The sequence below is a fragment of the Monomorium pharaonis genome, chromosome 8 (genome assembly GCF_013373865.1).
Source record: "Monomorium pharaonis isolate MP-MQ-018 chromosome 8, ASM1337386v2, whole genome shotgun sequence".
In the NCBI taxonomy this organism is placed as follows: Eukaryota; Metazoa; Arthropoda; class Insecta; order Hymenoptera; family Formicidae; genus Monomorium; species Monomorium pharaonis.
In genome coordinates, this window is record NC_050474.1 from 11013097 (window position 1) to 11033474 (window position 20378).

At 35.9% G+C, this 20378-nt stretch overlaps 1 protein-coding gene across 1 annotated transcript in view; it reads left to right on the top strand.

The window, feature by feature from the left end:
- Positions 1-20378, top strand: part of LOC105831307 (monocarboxylate transporter 10) — a 325574-nt gene that overhangs the window by 185848 nt on the left and 119348 nt on the right. Inside the window, exon 7 of the mRNA XM_036291331.1 lies at positions 19048-19294. Within this exon, the coding sequence (XP_036147224.1) occupies positions 19048-19294 (247 nt within the window). The remainder of the gene's footprint in view (positions 1-19047; positions 19295-20378) is intronic.

Sequence of the window (20378 nt, forward strand, 5' to 3'; positions counted from 1 at the left end):
CTGTTTTTTGCTTTATTCTTCTGATAAAACTAAATTAATAATTAAAAAATATTAATAATAATATTATATAAAATATTATATTAATTATATAAAATATTATATTAATTTAATTAATAGTGTTGTCTAGTCAATCTTTAAATAATGATCAATAGTTTTTTTGGATGTTTTTGTTTATATATGTTATGTTTTGATTACATTCACATAAATTATTAAGAAATAAAAAACGTAAAATCAAAATTAATATATTTGCTGAGGAGCAGGATCAAATTATTATAAGTTATAATGACGTCATGAAATGACGGTGAAAAAGGAGCCAAAATATTACGTTGCTTTCTGGTCATATGACGTTATTCGTACTAACGTGACTATGAAAATTTGATGTCAAAATGATTTATATTTGCTACCTGGGTAGAATCGTGAAGTAACATTTTTTATCTCTCATTGTCAGTCTTGAGATCTCAGGATTAATTGCATCAATTTTATTCGGACTGACTGTAGTTAAAAGTTTATCTCGATATCATATGATAGATCAGGCCAAGACTCGAAATAAAGAGTGCGATCCACTTGACGCTGCAAACGCTTCGAAGTATTTGATTGACTAATCAGAACAAAGAATTTTACGAATTAGCCAATCAAAGAATGTTTCAAAACGTTTGTAACATCAACTGTATCGTGCTATGTATTAACACCTCAATAGCGCCGTAACTACAATATACTTTATCTAATGATATTTTTTTATACACTTGATGATATTTTTAATATATTTTATACACTACTGCGTCACTTTATTTAAATGTTTTGTTAATTTTGTTAAATGTTTTGAATTGCAGTATTTTAAAGTAAGAAATATTTGAAAAATATTCATTTTTATTTTCTATAATTTAATTAGGAAAAAAAATATTGCAGAGACGTAACTAAATAACAGATGTAATCTTCCTTCTTTAAAATGCATTTTTTAAATTTTTACTAATTTCTTTAATAAATTATTAATTTATTAATTCAATTTTTCATAAGATTCGAGAAAATCTTAAATGTATTGAAAGTTTTATCAAAATAATGTGTATTTATTGTTTCTCTTCTGAACAATTTTTTTTCTCGTTTAAATGTAAAGTAATATAATACTATATATGAATTTTATTTTATTTTTCTTGTATCTATATAGAGAAATCGTTTCTTATTTTAGATACTTCGTTCCGTACGTTCATATAGGAAAGTTTGTGGCTATGACGTTCAAAGATGCCGACAGCAAACTACCAGTTATGTGTATTGGTATTACTTCCGGTATTGGCCGTTTAATTTTTGGCTACATCGCTGATTTGCCGAAAGTGAATCGCATATTCTTGCAGCAGGTGAATAAGTGACTAGCAGAATTAATTTGAATTATATTATGACATTTCTGATGAAAAAAAAACTTGTCATCAATTTGACTTGTGTTAGATGCGTCTTAGACATCGGAATACGTCCACCAATCTCATTTTTATATTTTTTTTTTAGTTAAATATGTCTACCCGACGGCCAACTTAACAAGAGTTGGATAATACCAACAAGTACTAGATGTATTTCGGACAAATTTTTGATAAAATAGACATAACTAGATAGATTTTGTACATCTAAACATTCACACAAGATATAGTTCGGAATTAGTATAAAATGTCTAGTACGCCGTCTAAATTTTGTCAGAAGTTATCGCAAAAATACTGCGTCGAGATTGTCAAGACTAGTATAGATTATTCAATATATTTGGATAAACAACAATAGTTAAGGTCAACTTATAGTAGCTAACAATAATGAACGAGAAATAAATGCTAATTAGTTGACATTCCGTTTATTAGACAAATGACGTTTCGACCCTTGATTTAGGCATATCGAACTACATAACAGATTAATAAGTTCGGACTAACAAAATATGAAGTACATTATGTCAAAAGTTAATGAATAAATTATAAATTAAAAGATGGTCAAGTAATACATATATGTCAAAAAACATGATTAAAATCATGTCAGGCATGCACGAAGGTAAGAAATGGACTCAAATTTGTCCATTTCGTTGGTCCGAGCTTATTAAGCTGTTATGTTGTTGTGCATAATTTGTAATGAAAACCTGAAGAGGATCTAAATCAAGGCTCCAAATTTTGTTTGTCTAATAAACGGAATGTGCCAAAATGTCGACTAATTAGTATTCATTTCTCGTTATTTGGATAAAATCCATCTAGATTTAGTCCAAGAGTTATCTAGAAAATATAATTGTTTCTCCTTTGACTGCAATCACCGATTTATTCTAAATGTCTGTGTTTTTATTATGGGAGATTACTAACTGCAACTTATTGAACTATAGTATTTAATGAAAAGTACACTGCCTATTATATTTTTGCTTGATAATTTCAAGTCGAGGAAGATAGCGTCTATCCCTATCTCCAAATATTTCTATCTTCTGACGTATTATCCAATAACATAATGTGTTATCCTATGCTGCCATTTAAAAATTTAAAAGAAATAAAATGTAGCATGTTTACATTAACATTTGTAAGAAGTATATTCCTATAGCAGTGATCTTTGTCTTATAGGCTGGGTCGGCTTTATTACGACAATATGCATTCTAGTACGTACTATAGTTCAATGCTGCAATTATAATGAATTGAACAATCTATAGATGACAACGATTTGATTTAATCATGTATCTGAAATGATGCATATATAGGCAAGTTAAAAACTATAAGTTAAATAATATATATTTGTATGTTATTTATATTACATGGATGGACGGACGGACGGACGGACGGACGGACGGACGGACGGATGATGGATGGATCTTTATTCCGGACTCCCTTCAGGATTGCCAGGGTATTTTCAAAATGTGCATCAAACCCTTTATATCATCAAAACAATACTAAACTTACATACAATATAACATACATTATACAATATAATTCAATTCATTTCATCTAATACCACTTGTCAACTTTACAATACACATAAATTCTCCTTCCCTTACTCTTCCTCCTACCCCATCACATCTCTCCTTCTTGCCCTAATTACTCTCTTCCCTCCTTGCCCATCCTCCTCTCTCTTTCTCTATTTCTTTGCTTCTTCATCCCAATTCCATTTTATACTCTCTACCCAAATCTCTTTGTTCGAAATTACCACCCTCTCTCCCTTTCGCCGTCTCTTTTCTTGCTGTTTCCACTATCCGTCATCCTAACCCTTTTTCCTTCGTCGTTAAATCCTCATCTATTGTCATCTCCACTTTCTTCCTATTTCCTCTCGGGAGTGGCTCATTTGGCGGAACTCATACAGAATACCGACATTGATCGCAAGGCTAAAGAAAAACCGCCAAAAAATTTTATTAGTATTAATCAAATACGATATTTATAAATTATTATTTTAATACAAGAAAATATACATGCATGTTTAATATATAAAAGTACAATTGGACACAGTACAAAATGGACACGTTGCAAATGGACACGGTTTTTTTGGACACAGGAATTTTGTACACTGTAAAGTTGTACACCGCAATGTTGTACACCGTAAAATTGTACACCGTACATTTCTATACCTCTCTGTTTAGGGCACCCCTACCGATGGTATAGGTGCGGGAAGGGGACCGAAGGCCCCCCCTTGCACCTCCTGTATATGTGTGTGAGGGGGGGGGGCACGGTTACGGTGTAGTAATATACGATGTACAACTTTATGGTGTACAATTTTGCGATGTACAACTTTGCGGTGTACAACTTTACGGTGTAGAACTGTACGGTGTACATTATTTTGTGTCCATTTGCAGCGTGTCCATTTGCACTGTGTCCAATTGTACTGTGCCCAAGTGAAGGCCATTCTTTCTCTTCCCTTTCTAAAATTTCCTCCTTATCTGTTAACTCCTCCCTCCAGCTTTGTTATCATAAGCCTCATCTTCCTGCTTCCTCCTTCCTTACCTTTGCTTATTCCCGTTACCCTGTTGTTCGAGAATCATTATTGATATTTCCGTCGCGTCAGGTGGCAGCACCTCTCAGCCACCATTCGCCTAGATTGCATGGCGCTAGCCAGCGCGCCAGCTAGCGTGTACGGCTGCGCGGCCACTTTGCTTGTATTCTTGCTCAATAGCGGTTGTTTGCAGTATACGTGAATAGTGTTGCACATAGTTCTCGCATGTTTTTTCACTCTGTGGATCTTCAGCAATCTCGTGATTAATATCAGTGATCAAGGTTACGATCTCTGACAAAAGGACTCATCTAGGACATCTCTAGTGCATCAACAGCGACCGCTCAGATTTATTACATAAAGCACACGACGGCGCCACATGGCATATACGGCTCATGGGCGTTATCATCTCCAGGCCAGTATTCAATTAATATAATTAACCCGCGCGTACGATTACGAACTACTCAAAGTGTAAGATATTCGTTTTATCTTATTCAGACATTCCAAGTGTATTATCCTTATTACTCAATCTGTGATAAATATATGATCTTTCAGACTTGTTCTGAGCATTGCGTGTGATTTATACATTAAAACAATTCTATATTACTTCTTTGAGCACTGACTTCACGACGTTCTCTCTCGCTCTGCTTCCGTCCGTAGGGATATCAGCAATCTTAGTACGCAATTCGCGAACATTTTTTGATTCTTTGAGTCGGATTGTGGCACGTATTTTCAGAGTGATCAGCGCGATTACGCATCACACCCGTGATACAGCAACGCTCATCCACGCAACGACGCAGTGAAAACTTAGAAATTAAGCAAGACTGAGCGACCTTTGACTCTCAACTGGAATATCCCGCATGAGAAAGCGATCATCGTCACGACAACGCTTCTCTAGTCAGGCTCTCCACGGAGCTCACGAGTTGAAGCGCAGACGCAGCTGGATCTCGGCCATCAAATCGATAGCAAAAGATACTTCCGGAGTTTCACAAGAAACATTTTTCGAAGAAGTAAACCAGTTTTAGCTTTAAATTGAAAAGAGATAAGGTATTGTTGGCGAACACGATTACAACTACTGCGTGCACGTCCGCACGAGTTGACGTCTCAGGAAGTTCTAAACAAAACCATTTGTTTATACATAACTAAGCAACGCCGGGGCCGTTAGACTCAGCTGACTGAGACAATTGATATATTGATTTTTCGCGTTAAGTTTGCGCGCACAACGCGCGCAAAGCTCACGCTCGCGAAGCTCGCGTTCGCAATAGTATTTTTCAAGGAAACATGTCTACTTTGAAATCTAATGGCTCTCTGCATTAACTCATTACGAGTACATTTCCAAGAACGCTTGTTGAGAGAAGACTTTGCATTACATGAATGCACGACGTATCTTAGGCAGATCCCGCCACTCATTGTTAGATCAAGCTGCTCTGAAGGAGACGATCTCAGCATTATGGTGAAGGAAAACGAGTGCATTTACGGCCTTCCAGACATCTCACTTCCTAAGGTCTTTGGGGAGTATTTAGCATGGTCTTCGGGAGCTCTTTAATGTCTTTATAAGCTTGAACCTACTTATGAGCTTTATGATCTTAATCCTACACAATCAACAGGTCACGGATGGTCGACAAACTCCATTTCCTTCGAGTCTCATTGGAACCGGCTCAGCTGATTCCGGATTGATAATGACAGGTGACTCATTCGTCGGTCCTTCCTGGGAATTGCTCAAGAGCGATACAGAAATAAGCGGCTTCTCATTCACTCATACATTCACTAGTACGCTTACTCATCGATTCACGCTCAGAACTCATCTTTGCCACAGAAAATCTCATTCGGCAGTTTAACGTCCCTCGTCAGTACTCAAGTATCTTTATTATTGGAATCGGGGGGCAAGTAGTATACTCAGACACGTAGAGTCGTGTCGCTCCCGTTGCGTTAAACACATTCAATTCGACTGCCACCATTTAAGCTCACATCCTCAAAACAGTTACGTAAATCTTACCACTATTCGGGGACGGAACCGAAAAAAATGGCCGCATCTCAGAGACTTAGTATTAGCTGATCCAGACTTTCTCATCCGACGGCCAGTTGATATCCTTATTGGAACAAATGCCTACGAGCAAATCATGAAGCTCAATATTTATCGGGCATTCTCCATTCATGCCGATTGCACTACTCTCCATCTTCGGATAGTTCATTCTTGAACCAGTCAAGAAGTAGCACCATGCACGTCAACGCATCATGTTGCTGTTCAAAACCACGAAGACGTCTTGCAAGAGCTATTGAACAAAATTATGATTGTGAGTTCAAGAGGCGGTGCCTACTCACAATGTCCAACCGACTCACTCTTATGAGCAGAGATGCGAGGAACATTTAAGATCACACATTCTCAACGATTTATCAAAGAGATATAGTGTTCAAATTCCACTAAAATCATCCGTTACTCTCTTAGGCGATTCTTACAAACGCTACTCATCGGTGTTTCAAAGGCTTACTCAGACCATTCTCAAGAGATGTGGGTTACCAACGTCGCTATCAACAGTTTATAGCAGAATATGAAACACTTAATCACATGACGAAGGCACCATTCACTTCTCATCATTATTCACACTTTTATTTCCCGCATCATGGAGTGCTCAAGCCTGACAGGGCAACAACAAAGCTGCGGATTGTGTTTAATGGTTCTAGCTCATTGATCTCAGGCTATTTTATTAATAACCTGATGTACATTGAAGCCAAATTACATTTGAAACATCTCAGAATGTGTCTTACTATGGATACGTAGACATCGTCACATTTTCACCACGGGCATCACAAAGATATACCGGCAGATCAAGGTTCACAAAGATGACTGGGATTTACAGTGGATACTCTGGCTTGATGACCAGCTTAATGAAGTGTCATATTATTTAACAACGGTCACCTACGGGACAAAGGCCGCATCATTCTTAGCCATTTTACAAACTCTGCTGTAGCTGACAGAAAACGAAGGACATAACTTTCCACTTGCTGTACTATCCATCACTCACGGCAGATATGTCGATGACATCTTTGGTGAAGCAGTTATAGTACAACAATTAAAGGAAGTCTCACATCAATTGAAGGATCTTTGTATGGTAGGGTGGCTTCCCGCTAAATAGCACGCAACTCATCTTAACATTATCGATGCATTATCGAACAGACAACCAAGATCAAGGCTTACCAATTTCCTTTAACAATTGCGCAACCAAGATACTCGGATTAAAATGATTTCCTCAAGATAATACGTTTCAATTCTCAGTGAAGAACTCATTAAAGGAAGGCAAGCTCACAAGACACGTCTTATCTGAAGTGGTTCAGTATTCGATTCATTTGGCTTTGCATCACCTGTCGTTATCAAGGCTATAATTCTCTTGTAGGAGCTATGGCTGCATAAGCTCTAAAGGGATGATGTACTGTCATTCCAGCTCTTATCCCAGTGGCTCATCATCAGAGAAGAACTCACAAGTTTGGCCAAGATCTCAATACCTCAATGGTTCAACATAGAGCAACTCGTCAGTACAACAGTACGGATGCTTCTTAATTGATAATGGCTGCACCCAGTTACATTTCCGTTCACGATTTAAATGGCGCCACGATTTTATTTGTGCGTTTCAAAATAAAGGTAGCACCTCTCAAGCGGCTCTCAATTCTAAAACTAGAACTCACCGCAGCGCTACCGTTCTCTCAACTCATGTAATACGTCCAAGCCACTCTACAAATAGATCACTATCATGAATCTCATGCGTCACGCTAGAAGGACTTTGTCAGAAACCGAGTAGCTCAAATTCAAGAACTCACGCCGCATACGGCGCATCACAAGGCCTCACCACTGCTCAACTTCAAAATCACTTATTATGGTAGACGGAACCACCGTGGATATTCAAGCCAGAATCATGGCCGTCACAACCAGTATTCTCCGACGAATTGAATGCACCGGAAGTTCGTCCAGATGTCTCCTTACGACGGTTACATTAAAGGCTACCATTGAGACATCATCTACAGACACTCAAGTCTCAATAAATTGTTGAAAATTACAGCTCTTTGTTTCAGAATCATCTCAAGATTGTGAAAAGTCCACGACTGTTAACACTTTTCTCCCGTGGCTTTGGAAAAAGCGAAACTGTTTTGGATGAAAGCAACTCAAGCGTACTTCTCTCACGAACTCAAGGTTTTTCAGTTCAACTCGCCATTAACAAAGACACACACATTTAATTGATTAACTGCCTATACAGAATGTCCAAGGAGTCATCTGAGTCAGTGGACGATTCGTTCACTCATCTCTCTCACTCGATGGCAAACATGCTGTAATATTACTTCGTCACTCTTATCTATCTTCATTGATCATAGCTCACTCCCATCATCGGACTCTACATAGAGACACAACCAGTATTCTCCGACGAATTGAATGCACCGGAAGTTCGTCCAGATGTCTCCTTACGACGGTTACATTAAAGGCTACTATTAAGACATCATCTACAGACACTCAAGTCTCAACTCATGCTCTCGCACATCCGACAACATTATTGGATTCTCAGTGAAAGGGTTCCTGTTAAGTCACACATTTTACGGTGTGTCACATATAGCTCGACAGAGAGGAATCTGTACTCATCAATTGATGGGTCAACTACCTATCTCTCAGATTACACAGGCACGATTGTTCACTCACACAAAAGTGGACTACACAGGGCCAATTACTATTAAAGGGAAAGGGAAGGGGAGGCGAGGGAAGGGAAGAGATTGCAAGACCAGCAAAAGCTGGATTTGCGTCTTTGTGTGCTTCGCAACATCCGCAGTACATCTGGAGGTGATCAGTGACTCTTCCGACGGATTCATGGCTGCCTGACGATTCTCATTCAGACGCAGCATTGCTCACATCTTGCACTCAGATTGCACTACCAACTTCATCGGAACGGATACAGCTCTCAATTTAAGAACATCATCGAATCTCTAAAATGCTCGGTCAAAACAACACCCAATAAGAATTCAATCCCCCAACAACACCTCATATGGACGGAAAATGGGAGGCCGTTGTGAAATCGACCAAATATCATTTACGTCGCACCATTAGGGAGACCGTGCTCACGTCCAAAGAGCTCACAACACTGCTCACTCAAATTGAGGCAATTCTTAACTCATGACCTCTCGAGCCATTGAGTGATGATCCAGAAAATATCTTAGCGCTCAGGCATTTCCTCATCGGAGGTTCACTCATCACGTACCAGAACTATTACTCACTGACCTGGCAGTATCAAGATTCTTATGATGGCAATTCATCCAGCAAAGAGAAAATTTTGGTCTCAATTGCGCTACTTCCAGCGACAGTCTATCTGAAAATGACATCATAAAAACAACGACATCAAGATAGGATCTCTGGTGTTTATTACTGACAAGCGGTTACCACTATGTAAAGGACCGCTTGTAGCCTCGAGTAACAGTCCTCACCTTGACAAAAATAGACTTGCTCGGGTGGTGACAATGAAGACCGCCACTACCACACTCATTAGAGCATTGATCAATCTCGCTATCCTCTCTATCCCAGCGGCAGAGTAGAAATCATCAATAAAATTGCTGATGGCAAACGGAATGTTCGAGAATCATTATCGATATTTCTGTCGCGTCAGGTAGCAGCACCTCTCGGCCATCATCCGCCTAGATTCGCGTAACACTAATCGGCGCGCCAGCTAGTGCGTACAGCTGCACGGTTACTTCCCTTGTACTCTTGTTCAATGACGGCTGTTTGTTCAATGACGAAAGGACTCATCTGGGACATCTTTAGTACATCAACAGCGACCGCTCAGACTCATGTGTATTATCCTTAATACTCGATCTGTGATAAATGTATGATCTTTCAGACTTGCTCTGAACATTGCGTGTGATTTATACATTAAATCAATTCTATATTACTTCTCTGAGCACTGATTTCATGATGTCCTACTTCCATCCATAGGGATATCAGCGATCTTAGTACACGATTTACGAACACCAGCCCATCGCTCTCTTTACGATTTCTTCCACGAAGCATCTTTTTTCTTTTCCCTCTATTCCTCTCCATATCAACGTTCCTCTCTCTCTCTCTCTCTCTCTCTCTCTCTCTCTCTCTCTCTCTCTCTCTCTCTCTCTCTCTCTCTCTCTCTCTCTCTCTCTCGCGTCTCTACCGTGATGGACGTGTCAAAGATCGCTCCGCAAATGCAGTTAATTTAAAGTGATTAAGAAGTGAAAGAAAATTATAAAAAGGTGTCGTGACTGTAAGAATAAGCGTAAGGACCAAAGTTTTCTAGCGAGAGTGCGTGGATCTATGCGGAAAATCAGTATATTTTCCATGCGGGTCATACATGTCGCGACAGGTAGACATTTATAGTGACGTGTATATTAATTAAAGTTACGTACGTGAGTGGGCGCCCGTATCGATAGGATCGGCATCAGCCGATACCTACTAATATGGTCGATGAATATGCGGAATATAGATGTGCCGCATGTAAGAAGGAAATAAAAAGTCAGGTCGTGACATGTAAGTCATGTGTCAAACTTTTCTTCCATCCTGGATGTGCAAGTAAACATAAGGTGTATGACAGAAATCGAGAATATGTGTCTTGTCCTGGCCCATATGAGAAGTTCACAGTAGACAGTGAAAAAGATATAGATGTGAAAAAAACACCAATACAGACGGGAAGCGGAAGAGAAAGACTAAGTTCTACGGGATCGACGGGAAGTGGCGGAAGCAGAGCGATAGGAGTCAACATGGGCATGGATACGAAAATTGATTGGCTAGTAAGAACTATGAGAGAGATGAAAGATGAAATGGCATGCAAACGAGAAATAAAAATGCTGATTAAAGAAACAGTGCAAGAGGAAATAAAAGCTATTAAACAAGAAATGGAAGACCTACGAAAAATAATACGAGGAGGAATGCAGGCGTCAGCGGAAAACGTGCGCGGCAGTTACAGTGAGGCAATAAAGAAAAAGAAGGAAAACATCATAATCATCAAACCGAAGACTCAGCAAGAAAGTGAGACCACTAAAAAAATAATAAAAGAAAAAGTTGATATTAAGAATATGCCAATGGGGATAACAAAGGTACGAAAAGGAAGAGAAGGAACAGTAATTCTAGGATGTGAGACCGGAGAAGAAATAGATAAATTAAAAGATGTAGTACAGTCTAAACTAGGTGACAATTATAATGTTACAGAATCAGTACAAAAGAAGCCGAAAATAAAAATTGTTAATATTAGCGAGGAAGAAATAGAGTTGGATGACGATGAGCTAATAGATACAATAAAGAAACAGAATAGTATTGGTGAATCTCGTATAAGCATAGTTAAGAAAATCCCGAAAAGAAAAAATATGGATGATAGTCAATCTAGAAGGAAAGGAAAAGAAGGTAGATCTTTAATAATTGAAGTAGATGGAGTAACACATGAATTGATGTTAAAAAAAGAAAAGTTGAATATAGGCTGGAGAAAATGTCCTGTGTTCAATCACTTTAGCATAAAGAGATGTTTCAAGTGCTGGGGATTCTACCACATTGCAAAAAACTGTACGAGAGATGAAACGTGTCATAAATGTACAGGAAAGCATAAAGCAAGTGAATGTAGAGAGAAGCAGAACAAATGTGTAAATTGTATGTTTAAAATAAAAACATATAATTTAAAAATAAAAGACGATCATGATGCTCTGGATCCGGAATGCCCGACATACAAGAGGGCTATCGAAGAGGAGAAGAGGAGAAGTGGATGGGAAGCCAAAAAATAGCAATTACAGAAAGAAGAGGATCAGATAATATATACAAACGCGCAAAGTTTAATGGCACATAAGGACGAGATACAGCATCAGATTATGAAGAAATTAAATCCGGCAGTTATTGCATTGTCGGAGTCGAGACTGATTGCGGAAATTGAAGACAGTGAAATAAGTGTACCGGGATACAGTGTGGTTAGATGCGACGCGGAAAATAGAAATACAGGGGGAGTTGCTCTGTATGTAAGAGACGATATCAAGTATGAAATAGTAGTATTGAAAAAATTAGAAAGGATTGTGTGGTGCGTTGCAATAGAAGTAAAAGAGAAATTGTTTAAAGGAGTGTTAATGGTAATATATCATTCACCGAGTGCGTCACATGGAGAGTTTATAGGATTCTTAGAGGAGATAGTAGAAGAATTAACAATAAAAGAAGAGTGTATAATATTAGGAGACTTTAATATAGATTGTATGACAGACTCTTATTATACAAATAAACTACTAACGACTATGCAAAGTCTAGGTATGAAGCAGTATGTGGATAAACCAACGAGAGTTACCGAAAATAGTAGAACAATTATAGATCTAGTTTTTGCGAATAAAGATATAAATGTAGAAGTCAAGTACGAACCTAAGATAACGGATCATGCGTGGATAAAAGTTGTGATAAATACGAACAAGATTGTAAATAAATATAAAGAATTCAGTGGCAGGGATTATAGTAGATATAATGCGGATGAGTTTATTAAGCTAGTGGAGAGTAATTTAGAAAAAGGATATGATTTAGATATTAATGAGTTAGATATTAATGTAAAGGCAAAGAATTTAATTAATAGTATTGTAGATGCGCTAGACATCTCAGCACCTAAGAAAATTTTTAGAATACCAAAAATATGGGAAGGGAAAAAATGGTATTCAAAGGAAATAGAAGAGCTAGCGACTAGAAGAGATGAGGTTTATAGAAAAGCACTGTACGATAGCACGGAACAAAACTGGCAACAATTTAAAATAGAAAGAAATGCAGTAGTTAGTTTAATTAGAACAAAGAAAAAAGAATATTATGAAAACATGATTGATCATAATAGTAACAATCCCACAACTATGTGGAAATCATTAAAAGAAATTATTAGAGGAAGACCAATAGGCGCGAAATTTGTAGGAAACATAGATTTTGAAATATTAGACAATAATATAGAGTGTGATATAGCTGATAAATTTAACTTATATTATATAAAAAGTATTAAAGACATAATAAAATCTATAGATAAAAATTATACAACGAGCACAAATAAGAGAACTATTTATTGTATTGAAAAGATGGGAGAGCTAGAAAAATTTGAATCAATTACGACAGAACAAGTAAGAAAAATCATTAGGGAATTACCAAAAAAGAAAGGTACAGAAGAAGGAATAACTAGCGATATATTAAAAACGGTATTTTGTGTCATAGAAGAGAAATATTGTGATATAATAAATAAGTCATTGAGTGAGGGTTGTTTCTTGAAAGAGTGGAAAACATCCACGATAATTCCAATACCAAAAGTAGAGAAACCTAAGAGGGCAAGTGATTATAGGCCTATTAATATATTACCAATATATGAAAAAGTATTAGAGATAATAGTTAAAAAGCAAATTGAGGTCTACCTAGAAAGTAATAATATTATAACGGAACATCAGTCGGGCTTTAGGAAAAATTACTCGTGTGAAACAGCAATTCAAACAGTTATAGATGAATGGAAATTGATTATTAGTGAGAGACAAATAGTAGGAGTTATTTTTGTAGATCTTAAACGGGCTTTCGAGACAATTGATAGAGGAAGATTATTAGAGAAATTATACCAGTATGGTATTACAGGAACAGTTCTAGAATGGTTTAGGTCGTACTTAAAAGATAGAATGCAACAAGTTCAATTTAATGATAGATGGTCTAAGATACTGACTACGGAATACGGAGTGCCACAGGGTTCGGTATTGGGCCCATTGTTGTTTATAATATATATGAATGATATTGTTAACGTTTGCTCGGATGTGTGTAATATAAAAATGTTTGCGGACGATACGTTAATATATGTAACAGGTGAGAGTAGTGCGGAGATAGAGAGGAAATTGAATATTGCATTTAACGTAGTGGAGGAATGGATGAATATTAATAAACTGAAGATGAATGCGAGGAAAACAAAATATATGTTAGTTAGAGGTATAAGGAAAGAATTGAGAGGCAATACTATTGTGAGATGTTTGGATGGAAATGAGATTGAGCGCGTAGAAATAATAAAGTACTTGGGCATAATTATTGATGATAGACTTAGATTCAGCGGTCACTGTGATTACATGCTAAAGAAAATAGGGAAGAAAATAAGTTTTTTAAATAGAATAGGGAACTTTATCTCGGCTTACACTAGATGTACGATATACAAGACAATTATAGCACCTCACTTTGAGTATTGTGCAACGCTACTAATAGATATGGGGGATACACAGTTAAGTAGGCTCCAAATAGCGCAAAATAGAGCTATGAGAGTCATATTGCAATGTGACAAACGTACCAAAGTTAAATGTATGCACCAAGCGTTGCAATTTATGACCATAAGACAAAGGCTGTATTACAATATGTGCATATTTATTTTTAAGATCTTAAATAATATGATGCCGGAGCAATTTAGTAATAGACTTAGAATAGTAGAGGGAGAACGCGAAACTAGGCAGACAGGGGATATTGTTATTGAATTCCGAAAAACAAGAAGCGCGCAAAAAAGTTTATTTTATGAGGGTGTGTTAATGTACAACGCATTACCACACGAAGTTAAACATTGTAATCGTTTAGAAATGTTTAAACGAATGCTAAAAGAATTTGTTTTTAATGATGTAGCATAAAATTGTATATATATGTATTGAAAATAGCTGAGAAAGCTAATAAAAGATCAATCAATCAATCAATCTCTCTCTCTCTCTCTCTCTCTCTCTCTCTCCTTTTTTCCTTTTCCCTCCTTTCTCATTTCCCCTTTTTTTCCTTCTCTCTTCTTAACTTGTCAGCCTTTTCTTTGATCCTATTCCACGTTCTCTCCTCCATTTCCCTCTTCTCGCTGTCCTTTTCTTCCGCTCTTCCCTCTCCTTGTCTGCCTCTTTTTCATCATTTCCCATCACAACTTTCCACCCCCCTCGTTCTCCTTTCTTCTTCCTTTTCTAAATCCTTATTATTCCACCCCTGGTCTATTCCATCCCCCTTTTCTCTCTTTTTCCGTCTTCTCTCTTCTTCTTTCTTTTCCTTCGATTTTCCTTCTTTTCCTCCTTCTATCGATTTCTCCTCCTGTTTTTCTTCTTCAAAACCTGCTCCTTTCCTTTTCTTTTTTGCACTTCTTTCCGTTCCTTTCACCATTTCCTCCAAACCTCTTTCTTCCTTAATCTTCTCCACTGCTTCTTCTCTCAGCCTTAGTTTTCCTTTCCGTGTCTTCTCCTCTCTCCTTCCTCCTCCTTTTTCCTCTTCAACCTTTCTTTCCTCTTTCCGTTTCCTCTTTTCCTCACACTTTTTCTGTTTCCTTCTCTCCTATTTCTTTCTCTCTGTCCATATATTCTCCGTAAAAATGTTTTATACAAAAGTTTTATAGCAAAAATATCTTTATTTAACTACATTAATAAAATTTAGAAAAAAATTTTTTTTAATGAAAAAAAATTTTTTTTTAATTTTATTACTGTAGTTAAATAGAAGTACTTTTATTGTAAAATTTTTGTACAAAACATTTTTTTATATTTTGTTTAGTTTACGTAATATTTCGAGAAAACGCAAAAATGTCTCAACCTTCAAAGGATGGTTTCACCCCCTTTAAACCGTTTTTGGGCCGCTACTAAAAATTTCTAAATTCATGCATTTACCCTCTCTACATTTATGCCAAGTTTCATTAAAATCTGAATTTCCGAGTTCGCGAGGTTCCTTTGTAAGTCCGAGGTCATTATTTTTGCCAGTCAATTTCATGTTAATAATATGGATACTTCTTTTCTTCCATCAATCATTGTTGACCGTAAACCTTTTGTGAGCAAAGTGAGAAATTTGAGTGTTATTTTTACGTCCAATCTATCATGGAAAAAGTACATCTTGTATGTCTCACAGTTCATCACGCTCTGTACAAGCTCAAGTTTAATAGAAATGCTCTCACGACCAAGCTTAGACTCAAACTTGTTAACAATTTGATCTTGCTTCATATTGATTACTGCTGTCTGATTTATCATAGCTTGAGTGATAAACTGAACATCAAGTTGCGGAGGCTCAATTTTTGCATTAGATTCATTTTTAATTTTAGGCGATATGAACACATTACGCCGTTCCGGCGCGGCGTCGTCTGAGGTGGCTTTTGGTCGAGAACAGAAGACGGTATTTCCTTGGTTGCCTAACCTATCATATTCTTTACATGCGTTCTCTTTACTTACGTGAACTCTTCATTCCCCTCGATCCATTGATGAGGAGATCTATAATCGTACTACCTCATTATTATAAATCTTTCACATTCCTCCCTATAGAACTACTACCTACAGGAATTCTTTCCATCTTTCTGCAATCTAATTCTGGCATTTACTTCCTGAAAATATTGTATCAACATCTTCGCTGCATACTTTTAAGACTCTTTTTCGCTTGTTTCTGCTTGCATCTAAGTCTATTTGATATCGCTTCTTCTTACACGGTTTGTCTCAAAAGTCCCCGAACTGATCGCATAAAAGTGCAATCAGTGGCGCCACTTTCATGAAATTTCTGATAGTTCTAACCTTCATTTACACGTGTACGAAGCTTCATTTGACTCGATTGAATGGTTTTGACGTAGTGATCGTTCGCGTACGTCGTGTTTTTGTGCGCAGTTGCAAAATGGATTTACAAACAATTAAAAAACAACGAATCGTAATAAATTTTTTGTTAATTTTTTTTCTGTTAATTTTTTGTAACGTTTCTGTTGCGGTAAAACTGCAATTAACAAAAAATTTTATTACGATTCGTTGTTCTTAAATTTCATGGAAGTGGCGCCACTGGTTGCACTTTTATGCGATCAGTTCGGGGACTTTTGGGACAAACCGTGTATGTATAATTACTTTTCTGTGATTTTGTACTTATCTGTAGTTTTTAGTTTTAACTTACTTTAGATCATTGTTTAATCTTACTGTTAAGTTTTAAGTTAAGTTATATATCAGGATACTCTTAGCATTACATTTGTTATCTTGCGTTCTTTCTTTTTTGCCTTTCATTTTGTCATTACTTTGTTGTATCCTATATCTCTTGTTATTGTATCTTTGCCCTTTAGCTTACGCTTGGGCATGATAAACAAATCAATCAATCAAACCAATCTTTTCTTCTTTCCACCTTTTCCTTATTCTTCTTTCTTCCTTTATGTCCTTCTCTTCTTCTCCCTTGTTCTCCTCTGTCCTCCTTCCTCTACCTTTTGCTTCTACGCACATTTCTCTTAAGATTACCACCTTTTCCAAACACTTTCTTATCTCTCTCACCTCTTTTTTTAGCTACTCCATTCCCTCTTTTTCTATCTTCATATTCTTCCTTAGCTTTCTCCATCTCTATCGTTTTTTCTGCGCTTATCCGATCACTTGCCTGTCCTTCTCTTGAATCTTAACCTTTCTCTCATGCGCTCTTTTCTTCTCCTCGATCCTTCTAACATCAATACTTCGATGCAACGCTCACCTTCTATCTTTCCCTCCACTGCCATCTGCCGCTATCTTCCAGCTTTTGCTCCTTCTTTGAGCCTTCCACACGTACCTTCTGACGCCCTCTCTCCTCATCGATCCGTTTAACATCGATACATCGATACACCGATTGCCTTCTATCATTTACTTCCCACCGCTTTTAGAATCTTTTGCCATCTGCAGCCACCTCTCAGCCTTCGCTTCCTCTTACAACCTCATATCTCCTGACGCTCTCTCTCCTCAACGATCATTCTAGCATCAATACATCAATACACCGATCGCCTTATATTATTCATTTCCTACTGTCATCTGTAGCTATCTCCCCGCCTTTGCTTTTACCTTCAACCTTCCACTCGTACCTCACGACCCCTTCTCCCAGGTTCTTCCACATTACTCTTTTTCCTCACCATTTTTCCTTTTGCTTTCTACTCCACTTTTCTTCTCTTTGTCAAAATTTTTCCTGGTCTTCCTTTTTCTTCTCTCCACTTATCCATCTACTTCTCACCTCCTTCTTTCCATCACAACATCTCGTTTCTCTTCCTTTCCTTCATCTTTCCTTCCTTAATCAAACCAGAGTCAACACTTCACCTGCCACCTAACTGCGGCGTCATTTTTTCTGTCCTGTTTCTTTCTAAAAACTTATATAAGTTAAATTATATATATTTGTATGTTATTTGTATTATATATGTACTATATATTTTTTAAACATATTTAATTCTTTAGTCTTTTCTAGTTTTATTACATAATTTTCTTTAATAACATGACTTTTATTATTGCGCAACTCATCTACTGTAAAAAAATATCTTTTGTATATAATTTTTTAATATAATTTTTGAAAGTAACGGTTTTTTAATGAAATAACTTGGCAAATTTTTTATGTGAGTACGCGGAACATCTTGTGTATCTGTACCATTTAAGACTTAATTCTTTTTACACGCTACATTGTTTTGCATAAAAACCGTCATTATTTTATTAAGTAATATTTTTTATATAAAAAAATTTTATTAAAAGTGTTATTTTAAAAAGTTGTATAAAAAATATATACGCGAATAAAAGATATCGCTTTTCTTCTCGGCAGATAAATTGTGCAACAATAACAAATCGTTATTAAAAAACCTAAAAAAGCGTAAAAGTAATGGATATGTTAATATGTAATAAAAGCGTAAGAAGAATGAATATATTAGAGAACACGTGTGTACACATAGTATACGAAAATACATTTGACTTACAAGTTTTTAATTTTTCTGTACATGTCATATATCACATATATCACCTCAGAGTCGCTGTTATTTATAGATTTAATTTGTCATTCAGTTTATTTCAGTCGCAGTAATCAATCTCCCTCTAGTAAAAAATTTGGTTGCATGGTATGCAACCATTCACTTTGTATGTATATCATTATATTAACACTTTTAAAATTTTTTAAGAATGTAAAGTTAAAGATTGTATGAAACAAAATTGAAAATACATTTATACACAAATATAGAAGATGGTAAATAAAAATTAGTTTTAGAGTTAACTTTTATGTCACGTCTATGCAATTAAAAAATGTGAACTGAGCGTTTATCTTATACGAGAGCAATGGAGGATTAAGAAGAAATTTCATTAGAAATGTCTAAAATTTTGTAACTAAAAACAAAATATCACTTTCTTTTCCCTTGGTAGAATTTTAATACATGGATAAAAACATAGAAATTTCTTTTTTAGATATCATTTATAAGCATCGGCATCCTTACGATGCTTCTTCCAGTCACAAAATCTTTTATTATACTTCTTACTATCTCGCTGGGTATGGGACTATTCGATGGATGCTTTATATCGTTACTCGGTCCGATTGCGTTCGATATTTGTGGTCGCAGCGGTGCAACTCAAGCCATCGGCTTTCTTCTGGGGATGTGTTCCATACCTCTAACGGTTGGTCCACCCATTGCAGGACTTCTATACGATCACACTGGTAATGATTTTAATAATTGCTTTACTAATAATCAACAACAAAATAAAGGTGAATCGTAATGGATAAGGAAAAGAAAATTCTCTTTACTTAATTAATTAAAAAGACAAGTCTTATTCGATACCCGGATTTTTATGCTGATATTTTTTAAATTTATATACCAGTTTTTAAGTTTATCAAACTACGTATGTACGAATAAATATTTTATCTTAAGCATTGTAATTATAAGTTGCACAAGAATCGCATAATGTCACGATATTAAATTAGTATATAACTTTAATATAATTTAGATAATAAATATACTGGTTCCAAAAAACCGAGACAAAAATTTTGACCAATTTTTTAGGCAATCTTTAAAGTGATGCAACTTTGTGAAAAATCATCTAAATTACATACTTTTTTTTAATTAAAGGGCAAAGACTCTAAAAATTCCTAAACAAAAGTTAATTTATTAAGTGTGACCCTTTTGTATCGCATAAAAACCAAACATGTTTTTTTTTCATTGAAAAAAATGAAAGTTTGTTATCATTTTTCACAAGTTTTTCGATAAAATCTTGTTAATATTAATCCAGATTTTTAAAGGTCATCCTTTTCTAAGCAATTAAAAAAAAACATGTCGATACGATGTTCTTTATTGATCCCAACAAAATTACTTTTTTAAAAAGGGTAAAAGAAGACGCCAAGTGTTTGGTTTTTCCTTTAAGAAAAAAAATTATTGGATGGTTCAACCTAAGTAATATAAGGAAAAAATAACAAATTCAGGATAAAACTTTTAATCAAATTCAACCTAAGTGGTATATACTTTTGGATGGTTCAACCTAAGTATTATATACTAAGTGTATCAAATTCAACCCAAGTTATATATATCAACCTAAGTAATATATACTAAGTGTGTCAAATTTAACTTAAATAATATATATTCCTGAAATTAAAATTTATACTCACACACACAAAATAACTTCTCTACAAAAATAGTGATATCTAAATATTTTGCGCCAATTATAAGAACAAATATTTTTATAGAAACTAAAACATTATTACTATTCTTTAGCCAATTTTTATAATACAAAACAATTTTTTAGATTTG